This window comes from Syngnathoides biaculeatus, chromosome 20 (assembly GCF_019802595.1).
Source record: "Syngnathoides biaculeatus isolate LvHL_M chromosome 20, ASM1980259v1, whole genome shotgun sequence".
Classification (NCBI taxonomy): domain Eukaryota; kingdom Metazoa; phylum Chordata; class Actinopteri; order Syngnathiformes; family Syngnathidae; genus Syngnathoides; species Syngnathoides biaculeatus.
Window position 1 is genome coordinate 9,808,276 of NC_084659.1, and position 22,824 is coordinate 9,831,099.

General features: G+C 43.7%; 2 protein-coding genes across 4 annotated transcripts; both read left to right on the forward strand.

Annotated features, from left to right (window-relative positions):
- Positions 1-1,003: 1,003 nt before the first annotated feature.
- Positions 1,004-11,674, forward strand: adm2a (adrenomedullin 2a). The gene is made up of 2 exons (XM_061807312.1): positions 1,004-1,138; positions 7,867-11,674. The coding sequence occupies exons 1-2, from the start codon at positions 1,059-1,061 to the stop codon at positions 8,246-8,248; spliced, it is 462 nt and encodes a 153-aa protein (XP_061663296.1). The 5' UTR covers positions 1,004-1,058; the 3' UTR covers positions 8,249-11,674.
- A 216-nt stretch (positions 11,675-11,890) lies between these two features.
- On the forward strand, positions 11,891-20,922 carry LOC133493672 (ATP-binding cassette sub-family G member 4-like). 3 transcript variants are annotated; one of them, XM_061807310.1, is made up of 15 exons: positions 11,891-12,039; positions 15,074-15,306; positions 15,902-16,019; positions 16,101-16,233; positions 16,322-16,372; positions 16,462-16,607; positions 18,627-18,750; positions 18,923-19,037; positions 19,117-19,253; positions 19,392-19,490; positions 19,571-19,739; positions 19,811-19,911; positions 20,102-20,260; positions 20,344-20,462; positions 20,548-20,922. In XM_061807310.1, exons 2-15 carry the CDS (start codon positions 15,075-15,077, stop codon positions 20,771-20,773), a joined length of 1,929 nt encoding a protein of 642 aa, XP_061663294.1. In that variant the 5' UTR covers positions 11,891-12,039; position 15,074; the 3' UTR covers positions 20,774-20,922. The 3 variants fall into 3 exon arrangements, with proteins under 3 accessions (XP_061663294.1, XP_061663293.1, XP_061663295.1); XM_061807309.1 differs by lacking the exon at positions 11,891-12,039 and adding an exon at positions 14,035-14,185; XM_061807311.1 differs by lacking the exon at positions 11,891-12,039 and adding an exon at positions 14,113-14,253.
- Positions 20,923-22,824: the final 1,902 nt, after the last annotated feature.

Below are 22,824 nucleotides of genomic sequence, written 5' to 3' on the forward strand. Positions count from 1 at the left end.
TTTCTAAAAGACCAAAAGAGAAAATTGCTATGTAAGTAAAATACTGTCCAGTAGATTTTTAGGAAAAAAAAATACAAAAAAATTATTTCCATCCAGTTATTTAATAATAATCAAATTACTGCATGCTTACAACATTAAAATCAATATAATAATGATTGGACCTTCATTTAAGTAGCATAAAATCATCTCCAAAAGTAAAGAAAATTGTAAAAAAAAAAAAAAAAGTTAAAAAATAAACAAAAAAAATAAAACCTAAGTCATTATTCATGTAAAATACCTGTCAGGAAATGTATATCTAAAAAAAATACATTTAATCATTATTTTAATTTTGTACTGTTGTTTATTTCGTGATTAAATTAATAAAAAAATGCCCTAAAAGTATATCAATTTGAAAATAAAGCTAAAAAAAATTGCAGCCATTTCCTCATTCACCAGCATGAAGTCCATCTGTAGCAGACCGCGTTATAAATCTTTTCATACGTTCATAAAATGATCCACTAATGCAACAACAAGTCGTAACAAGTGTCCAGTTAGCCTATATGGGATCGACGAGACCGACTATGGATGGAGGCGTGGGGTCCCGTCACGGTTTTAAACTCCGCCCACTCCCTTTTTAAACGCGCAATGTCACCGAAAGGCGCTCAGAGGACTTGATCTTCACCACTTGGATGCAGCAGCAGCAACACCTGAGTCGCACTCAGACGGGGTAAGAAGTGGAACCTTTTCTTCACACGATCTTGCATTTCATACAATTTAGGAAGTTGTAAGCACCCCCCTCCCCCTCCCAACTGACTCATCATCTTTTTCTTCTCTTTGTAGTTTTGCACTTTTACCTTCCAACCTTGGGACAGATCAACCAGTCATCAACTTTTTCTTTTTTTTTTTTTTTGTTATGGGTCGCTGCTTTTAGTTTGCACTTTATCCCACTTTTTCCTTTTTCGTTTGTTTTGGGATTAAAGCGTCACTGAACCGGTGCGGTGTCACCACCCCCCTACCACAGTCCCTCACCCCCACCTCGGTCACCAGAGCGGGCGCAGCGGCGACCAGTTGGCCCGGAGATGCGATCCCTTCTGCCGCTGACGCTCTGTTGCGTCAGCCTGGTGTGCTTCCAGGCGCTGTTGGCGGAGGAGCTCTTCAGGTAAGGAGATTTTACGTCTTCCCTGGCTTCCCATTGGTGGAAAAAAAAAAAAAAAAAAAATCAAAAACGCTTTTGAAGACTTCCAGGTTGAAAGTTTTAAGACTTCTGCACATTCCGTGCAGTATTACTGCGTCGAGCCTCTCACTGGCAATTTGGCATCATTTGAAGCCCTGGCTCTTTTTTCCACCATTCTATAATTCAGAAGTAATTATTCTACTATTGGGTATGTCTTCGTTCCCCCCCCCTCCCCCCTCCCGCCCCCAGGTCCAAAATTTTAACTTGTGTGGCTTAAGTTTGGCAAAGCGAAACCGCGTTTTATCAAGTTCTTTTGTGCCGTCGACCAGATAATGCACTTATAGATAGCCCGGGACTGCAAGGTCAAGTGAAAAGACGTCGTCTACTCAAGTCTGTGCAAAGATGTCACTGACTGAACTGAAAAGTGCGGTTGGGAATGTGTTTAGAATGAAATAACATTCGGGGTAAAGTATATTTATTGAAATTTGAATTATAGTCATATTAGAAACAAAGCATACACTAGGTCCGGGGTGTCAAACTAATTTTTATCGAGGACCACATTGTTGTTTCAATTTCCCTCAGAGGACCGACAGCACATGTTAGGAAATTATTTTATTATATAATTAGAAAATGTTTTTTTAACTATTCATCATGTTTGCTAACACAAAAATGCTTGTAATATCTCAACTTGATCATTTATGATATATGACAATTTGAAATTTTGGTGCAGATTTTTACATGAATCATGGAAATGGAAACTCTCGATTTGGCTTCGCGGGCCACATAAACTCACGTGGTGGGCCAGATCTGGCCCCCCCGGGCCTTGAGTTTGACACCTGTGCCTTAAGGGGATTGGTTGCAGAAAAACTCCACCTCAACATCATTTGACAAATTTGAATTCTCGTTCGAGATTTTAGCACGAACTATGTAAGTCGACGCACGTGATTTGCGTTTCCGGGCCACATGAAATGACGTGGCAGTCCACATCTGGCCCCTGTGTCTTGAGTTTGACACCCATGCACTAGGTCGTCCTCATGTAAAGAGACCTCAGGCTCCAGATGGCGACCGGTCAGCGGTGTGCTCCAAAGTCAACATGGTTAAGCATTCAGGACCCGATGAGGTGATAATGCAGTTTAGTGATCCCATTTAGAAAAAAAAAAAAATTGGCAAGGAAACTATTTTTTTTTTTTCCAAATGGGAACATACCAGCAGGGTATTATTGTGATATTGACATGGAGTGGGTCACACCTGTACTTGTACTTTTCCGTCCCAGAGAAACCCACGCGCGCACACAACTGAATTCAGCTCGCAACGTTGTGTGATGATGCTGGAAAGAATGTTGATTATTCAGTGCGTGATTGCCCCCTACTGGACAATCGGAGATCAGCTCGAGTTGATCTGAGTGAACGTTCAAATTCGACCAGTTTGATGTTCAGGAATTAAAAAAAAAAAAGAGGAAAATTTCATTACCCACCCTGAAATTTGATAAAAAATTCTTAATTTACTTCATATGTTAAAATTTTGTGTAGGGTCCTGCAAAAAAATCCAGAATTCAAACCGTAATCATCTACAGTGAATAAATGCTGAGTCGCAGATGACTGCTATGCTCACGTCCTTTAATACATATTAAATATTTAATAAATACAATGAAATGACTCGAGTTGAAAATGTAGCGCGCGGCTGTGAACAATTTTTGGCCTCGCTCGCCGTGCAGTTCAAAGGCAGCCAGTCTCAGCTATGACGCAAAGTCGTGGGCTTCTCCACCATTTTTATAAAGACTTCAGATAGAATTACCGTCGCTCTTCCACCTCTTGTAAATACCGTCTGGCTTTTATTAGGATAACACAATTGTCCCACGGAGCACATTCTGTTCTGTTCAAACGCTAAGTGATAATGACAAGGAATGGCTTCATTGTTTGCCCCCCCCCACTTTCTTCTTCTTGTTTTTTTTTTTTTTTTCTTGGAGTCTCCGCACAGATGCTGAGTATGCTTGAGTTTGGACGTCTGCGCTTCTTTTGTCCACGTTGTAACTTTGTCCTGATAAGGACAAGACAAAAAAAAAAAAAAAAATACTTGGGGGCGTGGGGACACCCTAAGGCGCATTAGGAGAAATGGCAACTTCGCTTTATATAACCCAAAAGAGAAAAAAGCGGGTTAAGCTGCAAAAGTTCAATCGGACTTTTGTTAAGTAAGGGTTTACAGTTCAAATTCCACAAGTTGAAGGCAATCTAAAGACATGTCAAAGTTTATTTGCGGCGTTTTCCCTCCACCAGTACCATAATTCCCTGCCTACGCAGCGCACCTGATTATAAGCCTCACCCAGTACATTTGTAAAGGAAATACCATTTAGTACATACATAAGAACGCGAGATATTTACAAAAAAAAAAAAAAAAGGTACACAGAAAGAGTTTTCAAAGTTTTAATACCTTAGCTTAGATTAACATAGCAACAACATGGTAGCACGAACAGGGCTGGGAAAAAAAATGCCGTGGCAGCTACACAGTAGCAACACGGTAGCAGACCGCTAACAGGGCATTTAACCCCCCCCCCAAAAAAAAACCTAAATCACTGAGACACGGCAGTAACACAGCAGCAACACGCTAGCACAGTGCTAAGAGGGCCGGTTAAAAAAAACATTTCTGGTAAAAATCCCTTATGCGCGGCAGTACCACAGCAGCAACATGCTAGCGCAGCGTTAACAGGGCCGGTTTAAAAAAAAAAAAAAAAAAAACATACCCGTATAAATCCACTGAGGAGCGGCAGTAAATCAGCAGCAACACGCTAGCACAGCGCTAATGCTAGCGCAGCGCTAACAGGGCCGGTTAAAAAAAAAAATGGTAAAAAAAAAATTAAAAACAGCCATGGCAGCTACACTGTCGCACAGCACTAACAGGGCCAGTTAAAAAAAAAAAAAAACATACCTAAAACACAGACGCGGCAGTAACACAGCAGCAACACGCTAGCGCAGCGCTAACAGGGCCGGTTTAAAAAAAAAAAAAAACACCCGTAAAAATCCACTGAGGAGCGGCAGTAAATCAACAGCAACACGCTAGCACAGCGCTAATGCTAGCGCAGCACTAACAGGGCCGGTAAAAGTCACTTCCGCGGCACATATATTCCACCGGTCTCACTCTTACCTTTTCCGGTCGAGTGCCCCCTTGCGGCCATTAGGAAAAATTAGCCGCATCACCGCATAAGAAAGTTGCGGTTTGTAGGGCGGAAATCCCCAAACATTTTTTTTTTTTAATTGGGGGGGGGGGGGGTTGCAGTTCATTTCAGCATTTGGAACAGTGCAAGGTTCGCATGGACTGACGGGATACTCTTGACTAAATATTTACCCGAGGAGCAGAATAAATGAATGACATAGACTGGCTTGTTGAAATTGTGTCGCAATCGACTCAGCACGTGCCTTTCGTCTCTTTCCGTTTTATTTGTATTCTGACCGGTTGAGATTTCACCAAGGAAAAACAAAAACATGAACCTTGGGGGAAATCTCAGATTTGTAGCATGTTCTACTCAGGGGATGTTTGCACGGCTCGGAGGGGGTCCATCAAACTGGATTCGCGCTTAAAGTCGAGGTGGTGGGGGCAACAAAACAGGTGGGAGAATTCCAATGTGGATTAATGGCTGAGACCTAAATCCCCCCCCTCATTTTCCAAAGATCTGAAAAGCGCTAATTTCCGGTCAACACGGAAAGCTAACGTACAGTTAGCTGCATTAAATAACAAAACAATCCCACTTCTCTTAAAAAAAACAAAAACAAAATAAAACTCATTTGTGATTAAAAAAAAAAATGGCCGAGTTAGTTTGACTTGCCAGAAGGAAGCTATAACAAGCACCAGGAAGTAGCCTGCTCCCAGCAAGCATCAGGCACTTGAATAAATAAACATCACCTCAGATAGGCGCCTCCTTTTTTTTTTTTTTTTTTTTTAATTTCATCACCATAGCAGCAGAGCCAACCTATTCGTTATCTTCCATACAACAGGAAGTAGCCTGATCCTCCTTCTTCCTGCTTCTGCATAAGACCACACAAGATACTGTAAACTTGAATAAATGCCACACCCTAAATACAGTAGATGATTTTTTTTATTCCAGCAATATGATAACACGAACAATCAGTTTGTTATCTTGCATGCAGCAGGAAGTAGAATTTTACTACCTGACAAACAGCAGGCTACTCTCTGATAGACACGTAAATAAATAAACACCATACCTCAAATATATATATATATTTTTTTTACTTCATTTAATAATAATACTTTTGTTAACTTTTGTTAGTTGGATGTCACTTTAACACATTACTCAAAACTGCGGGCTATAATATAACAGACACCCAAATAAACACCACAATGGATTAAAAAAAAAAAAAAAAAACGCCTTACCCCCAATAGATGCCTGCTACTTGCTGTAAATTGAGTAAACAAACAACCAATCTCAACTTTTTCCATGTACATACTACATGCAGTAAATGTACATATACACAACAATCGGCCTTGTAGAAAATAAATCTCGCGCTACCTGTTATGAAAGCAAGGCTGCTTACTAGGCCGCTGTTTCAAAATAAATAACCTTTCCCTTATTTCTGGTACCCGGTGCTGACAACAAGCGCGCCAGTGTTTTCCTGCCGGTCTGAGATTACAAATTTATGCCACACATTTCCCAGCCATTAGCCCTGACCTTTGTTAATATTCAGATATGTGGAATCAAGTACTGCATCTGCTACATCTACGAGCATATTCTGTTTTTTAAGGTTAAGCGAGCATTCGCTTCTTTCAATTCTGTAACTTTGCTCATTTATTTTGTCACCACATATAATTTGAATAATTGCTTTAAATTTATTTTGAAATAATTACATTTGAATGTATTTTTCCTTCATTTAATTTTATTTTATAGTTTTATATATATTTTTATTTATTGTGTTAAGTGCATTTGTTGTTTTCATTGTATGAATTATACACATTATTTTAAATACATTTTAAAATATCTAAAAATATTTTTTATAAATTTAGTTTGTAATAAATCATTTTTTATTTTGCATTACATTTTTATGAATTGTCTTTTTTGTAGTTAATAGTAGTGTAGTAATTAATAAGCGTTACTCATTCCTCCAATTTCTTTTGAAATAATTACATTTGAATTTATTTTTCTTTCATTTGATTTATTTTATCACTTATTTTGTTTTATAATTTTTTAACATTTCCATCTATTTATTTATTTATTAGGTGCATTTTTTGTCCTCAGTGTATGAGTTATACACATTCTTTTAAATACATTGTAAAATGTATAATTAAAAATATTTTTAAAAATTTAGTTTGTGATAAATGCATTTTCTTTCATTTTTTTATAAATCATTGAATCATTTTAAATCAAATCAATTTGATGAATTATGTGCCTTTTTAGTATTTACATTAATAAGCGTTACTCATTCCTCCAATTTATTTTGAAATAATTACATTTGAATGTATTTTATTTTATTATTTTATATTATAATTTTTTAAATATATTTTTATTTATTTTATTAAGTGCATTTTTGTCTTCATTGTATGAATTATACACATTATTTTAAATACATTTTAAAATATCTAATTAAAAATGTTTTTTATAATTTAGTTTTTGCCTTTTTTTGCAGTCACGTTAATAATGTAAAAGGAGGCTTCATCATTAAAAATGGGTCTATTTGACCCCAAATGCAGTACAAGAGGAGGTCAAAATGACAATATTGGGTCCACTTGACCCACAATATAACAGCAGGGTTAAACTGGGTCAAATTGACCTGCAATATACAATAAGTGGAGGATTAAAAGTTCACAATGGGTCGATTTGACCCGCACTATAACAGGAGGGTGAAACAGCAAAAAATGGGTCAGTTTGACCCCGATATAAAAGGAGGGTTGTACGCCATCAGAGGGTCAATATGACCCGCGACACAAAAATGATTAAGTTAAAAAGAGCATTGACGAGAGGTCGGCCATTATTAAAAGTAAAAAGCTGCATTTTGTATGCTTTCCAGTCGAAAAGTGCACGGCAATCGTCGCGTGCGGTGACGGCGGCCGCGGCTCACCGGCTCCGTCCCGGAAATACGGCGCTGAAGACGCCGCAATTATTTATTCAGCCTGTGCCGCCGTCGCTACAAGTGGCGAAAATAAACCCCTGGGACAACTTCACGTCTCAGTGAGGAATCCACAGCAGCAGCAGGAGACTCGTGCAGTCTCGCACGTCGTCCCCGAGTGGAATTTTTTTCTCTGCTTTAGAATATGATTAAATGCGGTTGTCTCCTCTGAGAACACACTTTTTTTTTTTTTTTTTGAAGGATCCCTCCCTATTTATATATTTTTTCCCCCCCTCGTCATCCATTGGCTGCCAGGCAACTGGGCACTCCTGGATCTAGCGGTCCGACTGTTCTGCAGAAACATAAGACACTAAGAAAATCAAACGCGGCCACCGTGTTTGTCAAACAGTGAACAGATGGTCGGACTTTGTTTGCCGAACTGGATCTCCGCTTGTACGCCGCGACGTAGAACATTGCAACAGGTTCATTACCCTGATGCGCTTTCGCTCAAGCCCTAAGAGCTCAGGCATGTTATATTTTCCAGGAAAACGATTCGAGAGATGCTTTTTTGAGAACTCTCCGGAAATTGCTTTTGTCGGAAGGACTCGATGACTGAAAAACATCATCATTAATCCTCTCATTTATTTTATTTTCTGTTTTCAGCTTGGACTATCTCAACGAGCTAACCGACACCGAACAGGATCCACGGTTGGTTCCCGCGGCGCAAACCGACGCCGCCAGTCCAGCCGAGAAACGGCCTCTCCGACACCTCCCGCCGCCTGAGGCGAGCAGAAGCAACCCCGCTCTGGCGTGGGCGCAACCCGCCGAGCGTCCGGGGGTCAACGGGAGACCGCAGAGGACCCGCCGCCACGCCCACCGGGGCGCCCATCACTACCCCCATCACGCCCAGCTGATGCGAGTGGGTTGCGTGCTGGGAACCTGCCAAGTACAGAACCTCAGTCACAGGCTTTATCAGCTTATCGGCCAGAGCGGGAGAGAGGACTCGTCCCCTATTAATCCCAGGAGCCCCCACAGCTACGGATGAAAGACGCCCGCCCCGCTACCCACCCTGACCCACAATTTTTATCTTTATTTATCTCTTTAATATATTAGTCCGGTATTACAGTCCACGTCACCTGGATCACTACTGTGCCTCTTTACTTTTCAGGCCATTTGTCCAATTTAGCACCTCGCAGCAACCTGAGAATGTTTGCATTTTTTTCCACAGACGGACAACCTAAGCAACCTCAGTCGGACTTGCTAATCCTGTTAATGTAAGGACGACGGCTTGTCTTCAACTCCACCCTGTGCCTCGCTGATCAAACACCCCGAATTCTTGATTCAGCCCTCACGTTGCGCTCAGTGCCAGTCATGTCAGATCCCATTCGGACACATTTTAAGATATAACCAAGAGCATTCGGGGGGATGGGGGGGGGGGGGGTCTACGGGGGCTGTTTGATCCTGGAAACGCTCTTTCGAAGAATGTGGATTTCTGATCAAAGTAACACTGAAAAAATCTGGAAATGTTGTTGGATGGAAAACCTTTTGAGAATGTATTTCATTTCCTCAATACCCGTGTCTTAATATACTCGTTGTCCTCACCAGCAAGTTAATTCCGGATACTGGTAGAACAACCCTATTTCCAGTCAACAAAACTTACCGTAATACCCGGCCTACAGAGCGCACCTGGTTATAAGCCTCACCCAGTACATATAAAGTAAGTTTCTTTCGGCTTGTCCCGGAAGGGGTCGCCACATCGTGTCATCTCAGATGAACGGACATATTTGTTTGGCACAGTTTTTACGCCGGATGCCCTTCCTGACGCAACCCCTCATGGAGAGTAGAGGCTCCAGTGGGATACGAACTCATGACCCCTGGTTTACCAATCCAATGCTCTAAATTTGTGAAGGAAATACCATTTGGTACATAAATTCGCCGCAGCTGTGTAAAAGTCGCAAGTGCCCACATTGAAACACGGGATATATACAAAGAAAGATGGCACACAGAACAAATTTAACGCTAGCGCGGCGCTAATGCTAACGCTAGAGCGGGACTAACGCCAATGCTACCGTGAAGCTAATGCTAACGTGGCGCTGACAGGGCCGGTTAAAAAAAAAAAAAAACTTACCTGTAAAAATCACTGAGAAATGCCAGTAACACAGCAGCAACATGCTACCACAGTGCTAACGCTAGTGCAGCACTAAGATGGCCGGTAAGAGTCACTTCCTCGGCATATATATCCCACCGGTCTCACTCTTATCTTTTCCCATGGAGTGCCCCCCTCGCAGCCGTTAGACAAAATGCACAAATTAGCCGCATCAAGCATAAACCGCAGGGGTTGAGAGCGAGTGGAAAAAAGTCGCGGCTTGTAGGCCGGAAATTACGGTACTAGTAAACTACTGTGCGAGGATATCAAATGAATGTTCAGTAAATGTTGAATTGCAACATTTACAAAAGACTGCAATAAACCGATTAGGATTGCCCGGCTCATTCCCGCTCTTAACGACTGCCGGCTAAATCAAAACAAAAACTCTTGTGAATAAACGTATGACGCAGATTAACCCCAGAGTCGGGAAAAGCGCACGGGAAGTGTCATGTCCCTGATCAAAATGTCAATAGTCACGTTGTGTCAGCAGTAGCCATGTGGAGCCGTGTTCAAAGTGTGGAAATATTAGGCCCTTTCAGGTGATTCATAAATTCCCCCCACGGGTCGGGACTTTGGGGTTGACGGCAGTTTATTAAAGCTGACCTAATCTTTGCAGTCATATGCAGGAACAGCGGGATCGGCGGGGGTAATTCTATACGAGTACCTGATAATACTTGACAAACGGAGGTCATTCTCTGCACGTGATTTTATTTCTGTTCATATTCTGTATTCTCCCCGCTATGGAATTAAAGACGTGCCACCAGGATTTGAATTTGAAATGTAAACCAAACAGCCAGCCAATCGCAGTTACGCTTTCTTCGGATGTGACGTCACGTGACTACAAAAGCGTAACTGCGATTGGCTGGCTCTTCGGTTCTGACCTGAAGTAACCCTGCCTGGTGGCACAGACGGTGAATTTCAGACCGCGAATTGTAGCAACTATTGAAAATGTCATCACTTTACATTTTAACTTCAAATCCTGTTTTCTGCGGCATTTCAAATTAAAATCCTGCTGGCACATATTTACTCCCATAACCCCTCTTCCCCCCCTGCAGGGGAGCATCAAGGCCACGGCGAGAAAGAAAACTGAGTCATGGTAAATTGAAATAAAGTTATCTTGTGGAAATTGCAAACGTTACAATTCAAACTTGATTTATTTTGAACTTCAGTGTAGCCCAAAATACGTCATTAACATGACATAACCTTGCAGTTTTATGCCTGTAATATTGCATCATTATCAGAATGCTATGGTTTAACCCCCAAAAATATACCCTTAATTCTACAACATGACAATTATAATATTCTAACATAAGTCACTTTATTTGTAGCATTAGAAAGTTTGAATAACCCGAGATAAAGCCGGAACTTTTTTCCGCCCCCATCCAAATAGGCCACTTGAGTCAGTGTGAGAATTTTGACGTTTTTCCAAGTTTTCACTTGGCTCACAACAGAAAGGTTGCCTTTTTCAGGAAGGGTGACCGTTTAATCCCGTAACGTTCGAATTTTAGCGCCATTCTCTACGGCCCCATTACTGTACTCCCAAAACTCTTTCATGTGCTTGCCTTCGGGATCATGAGGACACAGGGTAATACTCGCCGGTTCACTAGTCTTAACTCTAATCTGCTTGCGAAGGTGAAACACGCCACTCTGTCTGGTGTAATTGAGCTAATCAATGTCTTGTGATATAGATTGTTATTAAAAAAAAAGCTTTTGGCGTACTGACAACCCTTTGGTGAACTTCTGGAAGTTGTTTGTGTTATCTCACCGTTTGTTTAAAAGTGCCGCGGATCTGTGGATATATTTGTTGTTGCTTTTGTGACGTCGAGTGCGTGGCCATCAGTCCTGCCCCACCCCCTTCACTGGACTGGCTATCGCAAATACACACAAAAAGCATCAGGGTCGTATGCCTGATCACAAACGTAGCTCCTTTTTTTTGTAAATGTCACATTTGAATATTTTTAAACACGCCAGTGCACTCCTCGCGGTGTCGGAGTCAACTGTGAATCCCGTGTGTACATAGATGCCTTCAGACGAGCTATTTAAAATAAAAATGTATCTATTTAAGTTATATTTATGTGTTCATACGTGTATGTCACCAAAGACTCGTGTCACATTTTGTTCCCCTCTTTGAAAATGTGACACAATGGTAGAAATGTAAAAATGTCCATGTTGTCCAGTATGTAAAATAAAACGCAACGCTGTACTGCATAGAACCCATCGAGTGTGAGTTGTATGTACGATGGGGGTCTGTGGACTCCCAAAATTTACATATTTATCAAAGTGTGAATTTGAGAAAATTCTCCAATTGCTTGTGGTATAATATTTCTTACACTCCTTATCAAGGAATATTATATATCAAATGAATAACTCAGTCACCGTTAGTGAAAAGAACATGAATCAAGACTAATAATATAATTTACCATTTAGATTATGTTAATACATCTTGGCCACGAAAAGCATCAAATGTGTCACTCTTTACGTCAAAGCATCACTCGTGTCACTCTCTACTTCATCTCTGCGGCTTGCGGACAGCGACAGCAGTACTACACATTCTGGCTCTTGCGGTTTCTGCTGCTGGTTACTCTTATCTGGTGTCTCGTTGAGACGTTGATAGGTTTGATTGGGAAAAAAAAAAAAAAAAAAATTCTTGTGACATTTTCTTCTTTACTCCACTGGGACAACTCAGCAACGTAAGTCAATAAAAGAGGGAAAGTATTTTGTGAGAGGCACGGAACTGACAGTAAATAAGCTAATATCCATTTTTACTTTTACATTTCTATTGCTGTACTTTTTAAATTTTGTTGAGTAAGGGAGTTAAATCCGTACTTGTGCTTTTCTAGTATCAGTAGGTCTGCTTATGTACAAACGAGTACTTTTCTCTACACTTGCCCAACAATCCATAGAAAAGTCCAAAAGATAGACCCTTTTTTCCCCCTTTGCTTATCTACTATATTCACACACACGTTCTTTTCGACTGTGTCCTTGACTCCGACGTGGGTCAATAACTGCCCCCCGCATCCCCCCCGAGTGACTGATTTCTTAATGGGGTGAAAGTCAAGAAACGTCACACCGGAAGACATCAGCTGACGGAAGCCATGACTTGGAAGAGTTAATGAGTGACAGCGTCTTTCGTCAACAACAGAACCAGACCGCAAGTCATTCTCAAAGGGGAGGTTTGGATTCCGGGGCGAGAAGGTCGGTCATCCGGGAGGGGCTCAATGTCGAGCCGCTGCTCCTCCGCATTGAGAAGAGCCAGATGAGGTGGCTGGGGGATCTGATCCGAATGCCTCCTGGGTGAGGCGTTCCGGGCATGTCCCACCGGAAAGAGAACCCGGGGACGACCCAGGACGCGCTGGAGAGACTGTGTCTCTCGGTTGGCCTGGGAACTCCTCGGGATCCCTCCGGAAAAGCTGGAAGAAGTGGTGCGGGAAAGGGAAGTCTGGGTATCCCTGCTGAAGCTACTTCTCCCGCAACCGGACCCGGAGAATCGGTAGAGAATGGATCCGTGGATAGATGGTTTGGATTCCACTTCCACCAAAAGCAACTGAGGACGCTCAGACCTTCATTTGGTTGGCGACCAGTCTAGGCTAGGCGCGCCGAGCCTTTCCCCAGAAGTCAGCTTAGTCACGTCCATGGATGAAGTTTATCCAGTCAACTCGCTAACAATCTTCTTCTTTTCCTTTTGGCTTGTCCCATTAGAGGTCGCCACAGCGTGTTATGTCATCTCAGATGAACGCATATTTGCTCGGCAGTTTTACGCCGGACGCCCTTCCTGACGCAACCCCCCTCTGCATTATAGCCGGGGAGAGAAGCTTCCAGCACCTGGTATTCCCAAGCGGTCTCCCATCCAAATACTAACCCGTACTAACTAACTCAGCTCACTCTAGACTAGTCGCCAACCAAATAAAGGCCAAATCAGCTTTGCTTCCAAGATCTGACGGCCGCAAGCAAAAAAGAAAAACAGAACTAATAATCATAATTCCAAGTCTTTCTGCTAGTGTGCTGGCTTGTCTTATGAGGGAAGGCAGAGTGCACTAGTACATGGACCCGGAGGCCAACTCAAAATTGGTCAAGTTATTACAAAAATGGCCTCAACTTCCAGCCATCTTCTTTTGCAACGTACTGTCTGGCCCCACTTATCGGTCACAGGATTGCGTTTTCCAGACATAATTTTTTGGGGGGGAGGCCTTGGTGTGTTCAGGTGGCAGAAACAAAGGAACAATTTGACGGAAGTTGCCAACTGCTTGCTTTTCAAGGTGTTTTATTGCTGCTCCAAGTCGAGACAAAAACAAATACACATAATAAAAAGTTGCACCAAATTGAAAGCCACTACAGCAGCAAAACGTCATCAAAGCAGCAAAACGAGTGGTGGCTTTTGTTTATTTTTTGCATTGCACTGTAAATTAAATATTCATAAGGGGAATGATTTGACGAATGCACCTCCGTGATTCTAACATAAAAAAAAAACACGGTCGAAAAGGAAAAGCAACCACGGAATTAATCATCATATCTCCGACGCGCTGGAAAGATGCAACCTTCAAACAATCTCTGTAAAGCGCACGTGACATGCAAGCTTTGCTACCATCGCCATAATTATCAAAGGTTCATGCTCACCGTTGAATGCTCTCAAAGACGAAAACGTCTCGTAACGCGGGGTGTGGCAAGGTTGCAAGAGACTTGACAAAAAAAAGAGTTTTGGGGACTGGGGGGCGGGGGGGCGAGGAGGGTTGGTTCTTCATCATTTTCTAAACGAGCTGGCATTGCTGAGGTGTTGCATTCAGGTACCTCCGGTTGGCTGGATATTTTAGGGTTCGTCTTCCCTCCAGAGTAGGAAAGGTAGGACATACGGACAAGGGCAGTTGTGACTGCATTGTTTGAACACACGACAAAGCAAGTTTGTAAACGTGCGTTATTTTAATGCCAAAATGTGTTTATATATATATACATATATATTTACACCATAAATCATTACGTAGGGAGTACCCGGTGCTCATTTTATGTTATACACCACAGTCCACACAACAGTTTACCGACCGTGTTCTTTGAAAATAATTGTCAACTATATTTTTTGTGACGCTTTGATGACATATTTAACAAGAATGTTGTGTTTTTATACTAAACAGAAAGGAAAACAAAGGGCAATTGCTGCTAATGCAAGATGAGACAAGGCAAGACCGGGCAAGATTTCCGCGCCAAGGAATGTTATGGGTTGAGGATTAAGCATTAGAATCGTGCCTGAGATTAATCTCATTCTTCTCTGGGTCATTTAATTCTCACGGCATTGAAGTGATCGCGGTTGTCTTGGATGACGTTTGGCCTCTCATCTGAGGCTTGCCCTGAGAAAAATGCGCTCTCGTGGTTTGGAGGAACCGCCTCGCATTTGTGGGATTCCAGGTTCAAATCTGTTTGCGTTCTGACTTCCTCAAACATGCATGTTATTGTCATTAGTTGGCGAAGCCGGTGGTTTGTGCGCTGCGATAGTCTTGGCGACCAGTCTTGTCTCAATGGTCAATATTGCAATAGACACCTATGGTGAAGGTCACGGATAGGAAATGCTCAAAGGGGTCACAAAGTATTTTGATAGCGAGTCGTTAGTATTATAAATGGCGCTGCGTGGTCCGTAGGACTTGAGCGGTCCCACATAAAATGGATGTTTTCCATATACCGTAGGTGACAAAAATGTATTATGACGCTGTTGTTTGTCATCTGCGCCTCCTGTTCCAGCATGGCCCATAAAGTGCAGAATCAGGGCGCCTGCAGCGTCCAATTGGAGGAAACCAACGCGGCGGGCATCAAGACTCAAAGGACCAACCTGTTCTCCTTCTCCACCCTGAAGAAGGTGGACAACACCGACACCCACCGCCTCACTCGGCTCCCACACCAGGCTGCTGCTGTCAATCTGGAGTTCAGCGACCTGTCTTACATCGTCCAGGAGGGGTCCTTATGTCGGAAGACAGGTACCGCAGGCTCTGAGGAACTTTGACGGAAAATCACCACCGTGTTTACGATAATGATGAGAATTCCGATCAACTTTTGTAGAATTACCAAACTCAAAAGAATTGTCCCTCAGAATAACCCATCCGTCTATTATCCAAGCCGCCTATACTCACCAGTGTTGCGAGAGAGCCAGAACCTGACCCGGCTCGCTTCTGGCAAAAGGCAGACTTAGACTACACCCTGAACTCAGTCAGTTGCAGAGCAGAAATCGATCCCACGCTGCCCGCACCAAAGTCAGGCGTGTGTACCACTACACACCATCAGTGACGTGGATCCTCTGAATAACCGTAGAATATTAATCATAATATCCAGCAAATGCAGCAATTTTAGAATCACCCCTCCAAAAATTGTGCATCACAACAACTAGAAAAGTCCCATCATAAAAAAAAAAAAAAAAATAGAGTAATGGCTATCAATCACTAGACAATCCAGATATATGAAATAATTACTGTCCCGTAATAATAATGGTGTTCATCATATCCAGAGATTGACCTTACTATCACCAGAGAGTAATATGTTCATCATAATCGGATAATGCTTATTCTTCTTCATCAGGTTTCAAAACGCTTCTGGATAATCTCTGCGGGCAGTTTAACAGCAAAGAGCTGACTGCCATCATGGGGCCCTCCGGAGCTGGAAAGTCCACCATGATGAACGTTCTGGCGGGCTACAGGTAAAAAAAAAAAACAATAAATCACCGGAGTACACAAATTCCCAGAAAAATTCCGTTTCACTGCCATAATCTGGATTTCAGGAAGGCGGGTATGAGGGGCAAAATCCTGGTGAATGGTCGACCGAGGGACTTGACAAAATTCCAGAAGATGTCTTGCTACATCATGCAGAGCGACGTCTTGATGCCTCACCTCTCGACAAAGGAGGCCATGATGGTAAACTTATTTAATCACATGGAAAAAAAAAAATAATTCCGCAATCCGTAGTTTTCCGTGATGACCTGTTCGATCCTTTGGTCTTTAGGTGGCTGCCAATCTGAAACTCAATGAAAGCATGGCGGTCAAAAAGATGATTGTAAGACCCTCTTCCTCTCCACAGTTACACGATTTTAGATTTTGCGTCAGTTGATATTGAGGGTTAATAACGTCATTGTTGTGTCACAGGTGACCGAAGTGCTGACCGCTTTAGGCCTGATGGGCTGCGCTAAAACGCGTACCAACAATCTCTCAGGGGGGCAGTCTAAAAGATTGGCCATTGGCCTCGAGCTGGTCAACAATCCTCCCATCATGTTCTTTGATGAGCCCATCAGGTATGACATCACACTTGGCGTAATCGCAACCCCGCATTACATCATTACACCCCGGACCACGTTTTTATGAAGGCTGCAAACTTAACAGTTTTAACATTCTGATTTATGCTACAAACCATTTAGCAACCATCCACGTCCATGAGTTGAGAATCACCGTTTTATTGTAGTTGTAGACGGGAAAATCGGGGGCAGGTTCTGTGGCTTAGCCTTAGCATTTGAGAACATGAATTTAGTTTTTGTGTGCATGTAAAATTTATGTCGCAACGATTCCGCTGAATACAATTAAGAACCAGGCGGCACGGTGGCTCGGCTGGTAAAGTGTTGGCCTCACAGTTCCGAGGACCCAAGTATGATCCTGACCACGCCTGTGCGGAGTTTGCATGTTCTCCCTGTGCCTGCGTGGGTTTTCTCTGGGTGGGCACTCCGGTTTCCTCCCACATCGCAAAAACATGCAACATTAATTGGACCCTCTAAATTTCCCCTAGGTGTGATTGTGACTGCGACTGTTTGTCTCGATGTACCCTGCGATTGGATGGCGACCAGTTCAGGGTGTACCCCGCCTCCTGCCCGTTGACAGCTAGGAGAGGCTCCAGCAGTCGCTGTGACCCCCGTGAGGATAAGCGGCAAAAGAAAATGGATGTATGGACAATTAAGAACCAATTGTAACTGCACACGTGCTTGGTTTTGGGTAGGAGCTGGTCTGTTCAGTCCAAAACTGTCTCATCGGCATATAAATGAAGTTTCCATGACAGTTTTCGATTGTTTTTTATGTGCAAGATAAAAAGGAGTGGTCCCGGGATTGACCCCTGGGGCACTCACTTTGTGACCAGAGAGGCACACTTTCTGGAAGAAGTTGCATCACAGAACACAGTACAACCAGCATATCGACAAATAGGCTCAGCAAATGGCTTCGGATAAAACATCACCTCGACGGGAGTGGCCATAAATGAAGGTCTCTTCATTCAGAGTCGCTGAACCAGATGCGATTAGTTTTCATGGCTTGTGCCACCTTTCTCCCGCTGCGGTGATGCGGCGGTGTGGTTCTTTCTTCCTTCCCTCCTGCCTCCCTCCATTTCAGCGGTCCTATTTCTGTGCCATCGACTTTTATAGTCCGCGGTCCTTTTCTTCCTGCCTGACACGCACGGCCAGCACCCGACTTTGTTGGGTGGGATACGAGTAGAATCGTGTGACGCTTACGGGCGTACTACGAGAGCACCCGCAGCACGGGGAACCATTGCTGTTTTTATTGTTGCAAAGGACACGACCGGTCTTGCGGTTTTACGGCAGTCTCGCCAACTCCTCGAGCCTGTTGGTATTGAGTACAAGTTTATATATTCAAGCAAATGTTTGTATATGGGTCATTTTTTTTTAAAGTTTTATTAGAATCTGTTTCGTTTCGTGTTACCCTATTAAATTTTGTTTTGTTTTTTGTTGTTGTTGTTGCTGAGGCCCCAGGGGTGGTGGTGCCGGTCACTATGTGGCAAGATTGCCTTCCCCTCCTTTGGTGTTGTGTGCTGTTGCTTGGGATCGGGGTATTTTCATGGCGCGAGTACGATTGCTGCATGAGCTCGGGTGTTTTCTATTTTTAGTTCTTTCTGATAAGTGACGCTCAGCCCATGCCAGTTGTTTTTATCTGAATTATATTCTTCGGAGTTACTCTGCGCACGTTTTGGGGAACAAAGTCTTTTTGAAACTGGAACCTCGTCTCTTGTCCAGCATCCTGTTTTGCCGCATAAGAATAATTTAATATCAGATGGTTCATAGTGCATTTTACAGAGATGTAAAAACTATCCATCCATTTTCTTTGCTGCTTGTCCTCACGAGGGTCGCGGGGAGTGCTGGAACCTATCCCAGCTGTCAACGGGCAGGGGGCGGGGTACACCCTGAACTGGTCGCCAACCAATCGCAGATGTAAAAACTATTAAGAGGCTATTCTTCACCGATGTGCATGGGAAATGAACGCCACGTAAAATTTAACATAATCCCAATTTCATGCGTTTTATTTTCCCCTAATCTTAGCGGTTTAGACAGTGCAACGTCCGTCCAAGTTATCTCCCTCCTGAAGTGTCTGGCGAACGGAGGCCGGACGATCATCTGCACCATTCATCAGCCCAGCGGCAACCTCTTTCAGATGTTTGACAAGGTGAATTCCGCTACATGCACAATTTGAGATGAGCACTCTCGGTCTAATGAAAGAGAGATCAGTCAAGATCAAACGGGGGGACAGCAATTGTTTTGCGGCTAATTGACTGATCTACGATATGTGAGGATTAGCGGGTGGAATGGATGGATTTACCCTGTTCTTTCCCCCCTAGCTGTACATCCTCAGCCAAGGACAATGCATATACAGGGGTACAGTCCCCCACCTCATCCCTCACCTGGCCAACCTCAACCTCCACTGCCCAAAGTATCACAACCCGGCAGATTTCAGTGAGTACCGAACGCCTCCTCCGATTTCGATTTGACCTACGGAATGAGTCTGGGTTTTGGCGCCGCTCGGTCCCTCCAGTCATCGAGGTGGCGACGGGAGCCCACGGGGACATGCAGGCCGTGTTGTTTCAGGCCGCTCTGGGCAGCCAGTGCTGCGAGGAGAGCAAGAAGACGACGGGGGAAGGCGAGGATTCTTCCGCCCCTGGGTACCCCTCTGTGAGTGCTCCGTTAAGATGGGTTCACATTGAATAAACGACTATTCACGGTTCCGTGGATTTTCGCAGTTGGGTCTGGAACATAGCGGGGGTTGGCCGTTAATGCCCATTGAATTGCCGTATTCTTGTCTCTCAATAGGAGCAGTCAGTCTTTGAGATGCCATACTTTGCCACCAGTACCATTAAACAGTTCTACATCCTCTTCAAAAGAAACTTGACGGCCATATGCAGAGACACGGCAAGTAAAACATTTGCCGTCCTGAAGAAAATGTTCCGACGGGATTTTTAACATGAACTTTTGCCATGCGTATTACAAAGATGCTGACCCACCTGAGAGTGGTCTCCCACATCCTGATCGGAATCCTCATCGGCCTGCTTTACCTCAATATTGGAAACGACGCGCTTAGCGCCTTCAACAACACAGGGTTCCTCTTCTTCTCCATGCTGTTCCTCATGTTCGCCGCTCTGATGCCCACCGTTCTCACCTGTAAGAAAATGTGTCGATTATTTACTGAGGTGGAAATGACTCATTTTTGTTATTTGGCTCCGTTCCCACAGTTCCTCTGGAAATGTCCGTTTTCGTCAGGGAGCACTTGAACTCTTGGTACAGCCTACAGGCCTACTATTTGGCCAAAACATTTGCAGACATACCATTCCAGGTAAAATCTTTTTCAGAATGGCATCGTGTGATGGAAAAAACGTAGCACTGGCCCCAATGCCGGTGCGCCGGCTCGGAGTGACAGAACCGTCCGATTCGCCGCAACCTCGCTGCGCACCACGCATGCATGAGCGGCGCAATGGGAAAAAACCTCAATCCCAACACCGAGTTTGCACAATTCCCTTTTCCAGATGATCTGTCCGATGCTGTACTGCAGTATTGCATACTGGATGACTGGCCAGCCTCCATCCTCGATTCGGTTCTTGCTCTTCGTCAGCTTGTCCACAAGCATCGCCCTGGTCGCGCAATCCCTGGGGCTGCTCATCGGGGCGGCGTCCCCGTCACCGCAGGTAATCTTAATTCTTTAGTTGAAAATCGGGTTTCCCTTTTTTTTTTTTTTTTTTTACAATCACATCCTCGTCACACCCCGCAGGTCGCCACCTTCGTTGGGCCGATCACGGCCATACCGATCATCCTCTTCTCGGGATTCTTTGTGAATTTCAGCACCATCCCTTATTACCTGCAGTGGACATCTTACGTCTCCTACGTCAGGTACGTTCAGTTTTTTGACTGGAACATTTTCAACAGTCGTTACATACCTCATTATGCCGACAAAAATTGTACTTTCCGCTTCAAGGTACGGCTTCGAGGGAGTGATCCTCTCGATCTACGGGATGGACCGCGCTGACCTGGACTGCGAGAAAACGCCGTGCACCTTCCAGAACCCGAACCAAGTCCTCGTCATGCTGGACGTGGAGGATGCAAAGCTGTACGTGGATTTTCTCGTCTTGGGAATATTCTTCATCGTCATCAGGGTGGCCACTTACCTCGTCCTGCTCTACAAAGTCAGCGTGGACCGTTGAGCTCGAGGAGATCCTGTAATATGTTCTCTGGGATGTTAAGACAATCATCGCTGGTCGAGCTTAAATCCGGTTTGAATATCCCATTGAAATAATTTGCTGTATATTTGGTGTAATACTGTTGCGATCATTAAACTTTCGTTGACTGGTTATTTATTTATTTTTTTTATATAGTACAGAGAAACCAATTCCTTCAGTATTTTTTTCACGTCTGTGTCTTAGTCCACTTTATCAAGTGGTTGGCCGTAACGTGTATTTGTACACACCTTTGCACAAAGCATGCCGGCGGTTTCGAGAGTGACGTGCGCTGTGAAAACGTCAAACATTCTTGGACAGGATTTTGGTGCCACGGTGTTTGCGAGTCAATAAAAAAAAGTATTACTCAACAGATGTTTTGAAAATCCCAACAAGAATGTACATGGATTGCCCAATCTTATATACATAATATGTTGTAACTCTCTAGGATGACGGGAGGGTAAGGACAGTTGAGAGATTTTTTTTGTTTTTATCAACTTATCCGAATAACAACATATGTGCGCAAATGAGGGGGGGTCGAAGGGGAAGAGTGGGAAGAGATAGCGAGGGTGGACGACTTCAAATACTTGGGGTTAACAATCCAGAAAAATGGTGAGAGTGGGAAGGAAGTGAAGAAATGGGTCCAAGTGGGGTGGAACACTTGGCGGAAGGTGTCTGGTGTTCTATGTGACAGAGGAGTCTCCGCTAGGATGAAGGGCAAAGTTTACAAAACAGTGGTGAGGTCGGCTGGTCATGATGTACGGATTACAGACGGTGGCGCTGAGGAAAGAACAGGAAGTAGAACTGGAGGTAGTAGAAATGAAAATGTTGAGGTTCTGGCTGGGAGTGAGCAGGTTGGATAGGGTTAGAAATGAGCTCATGAGAGGCACAGCAAAAATTGGATGTTTGGAGACGAGGTTAGAGACGGTTTGGACATGTTCAGAGGCGAGAGAGTGAGTATATTGGTGGAAGGGTGCTGATGGATGACAGATGGAGCTGCCAGGCAAAAGTGCGAGAGGAAGACCAAAGGGAAGCTTTATGGATGTGGTGAGGGAAGACCTGAGGACAGTTGGGCTAAGAGAGGAGGAAGCAGGAGATGAGCTAAGATGGAAAAAGTTGACACGCTGGTTAGGGTTAGGGTCAACCCCCAACGGGACAAGCCGAAAGGAAAAGAAGAAAGAAGATCCTCTTATCCTCACGAGGTTTGCAGGGGTGCCGGAGCCTATCCCAGCTAGCTAACATTGGGCGAAAGGAAGACCACAGTCAGTCAATCGAGCCCACGATCCCTGCACTAAAGTCGGGCACGTGCACCACTACACCATTAGTGACCTCCAGTTTTTTTTAATAAGGACAAAAATTGGACCAGCAAAATTAGTAATAGGATTATTAATCCCTGGTGACAAATCCAGGGTGTAATGCCTTTGTAGTTGTGTGTTCAGATGACATGGAAAATACTGTATATGCCCTCACCCTTCTGCAGTAGTTCCTTTATGATTTGAACACTCACGTTTTGGAAACAGTCGGCGCCTGAGAGGGATTTTTTTTTTTGTGTGCCGCGAGTCGAAATCTGAGCAGCGCACATTCGGGAACACAAAAGATAAATGTGACCACTTCACACCCACACACACATTTTGCCGGGCTGCATACGTGCAGATTCACAGGCCTCCTGCATCAAGCCACAACCCATTTCTCGCACTGGATTGGAAAACTGGCACCCACTACGGCGACACCCATCTTTTTCCACTGAAGCCCAGTGAAACCAAACGTTTTCGGTACGGCTGGAGCACTTTTTGGCTTTCGGGTCAACATTCGCCTAATTTTACATGAAAAGTGTTGGATAATAAAAAAAATCCAAAAGTCACACTTGAGAGCACAGATGAGCTACTGAGTACTAAAGTGGGGTACCTTAATTTTTGTTATTGACAGGAAATGGTGGTCAAAATACTAAAAACGAAGATAAGCTCCAATTTTAACAAATATTACTCAGCATTTTTCCTGATGTGTGTAATACTGGGCCAACACCCGTTTTGCGCAAAAGA

Excerpts from the sequence above, each read along its gene's own strand:
- adm2a (XM_061807312.1), top strand. The coding sequence starts at position 1,059 with ATGCGATCCCTTCTGCCGCTGACGCTCTGTTGCGTCAGCCTGGTGTGC. Across the intron at positions 1,139-7,866 it reads TTGGCGGAGGAGCTCTTCAG|CTTGGACTATCTCAACGAGC; the intron begins GTAAGGAGATTT and ends TTCTGTTTTCAG.
- LOC133493672 (XM_061807310.1), top strand. The coding sequence starts at position 15,075 with ATGGCCCATAAAGTGCAGAATCAGGGCGCCTGCAGCGTCCAATTGGAG. Across the intron at positions 16,373-16,461 it reads TGGCGGTCAAAAAGATGATT|GTGACCGAAGTGCTGACCGC; the intron begins GTAAGACCCTCT and ends GTTGTGTCACAG. Across the intron at positions 18,751-18,922 it reads TCTTTCAGATGTTTGACAAG|CTGTACATCCTCAGCCAAGG; the intron begins GTGAATTCCGCT and ends TTTCCCCCCTAG.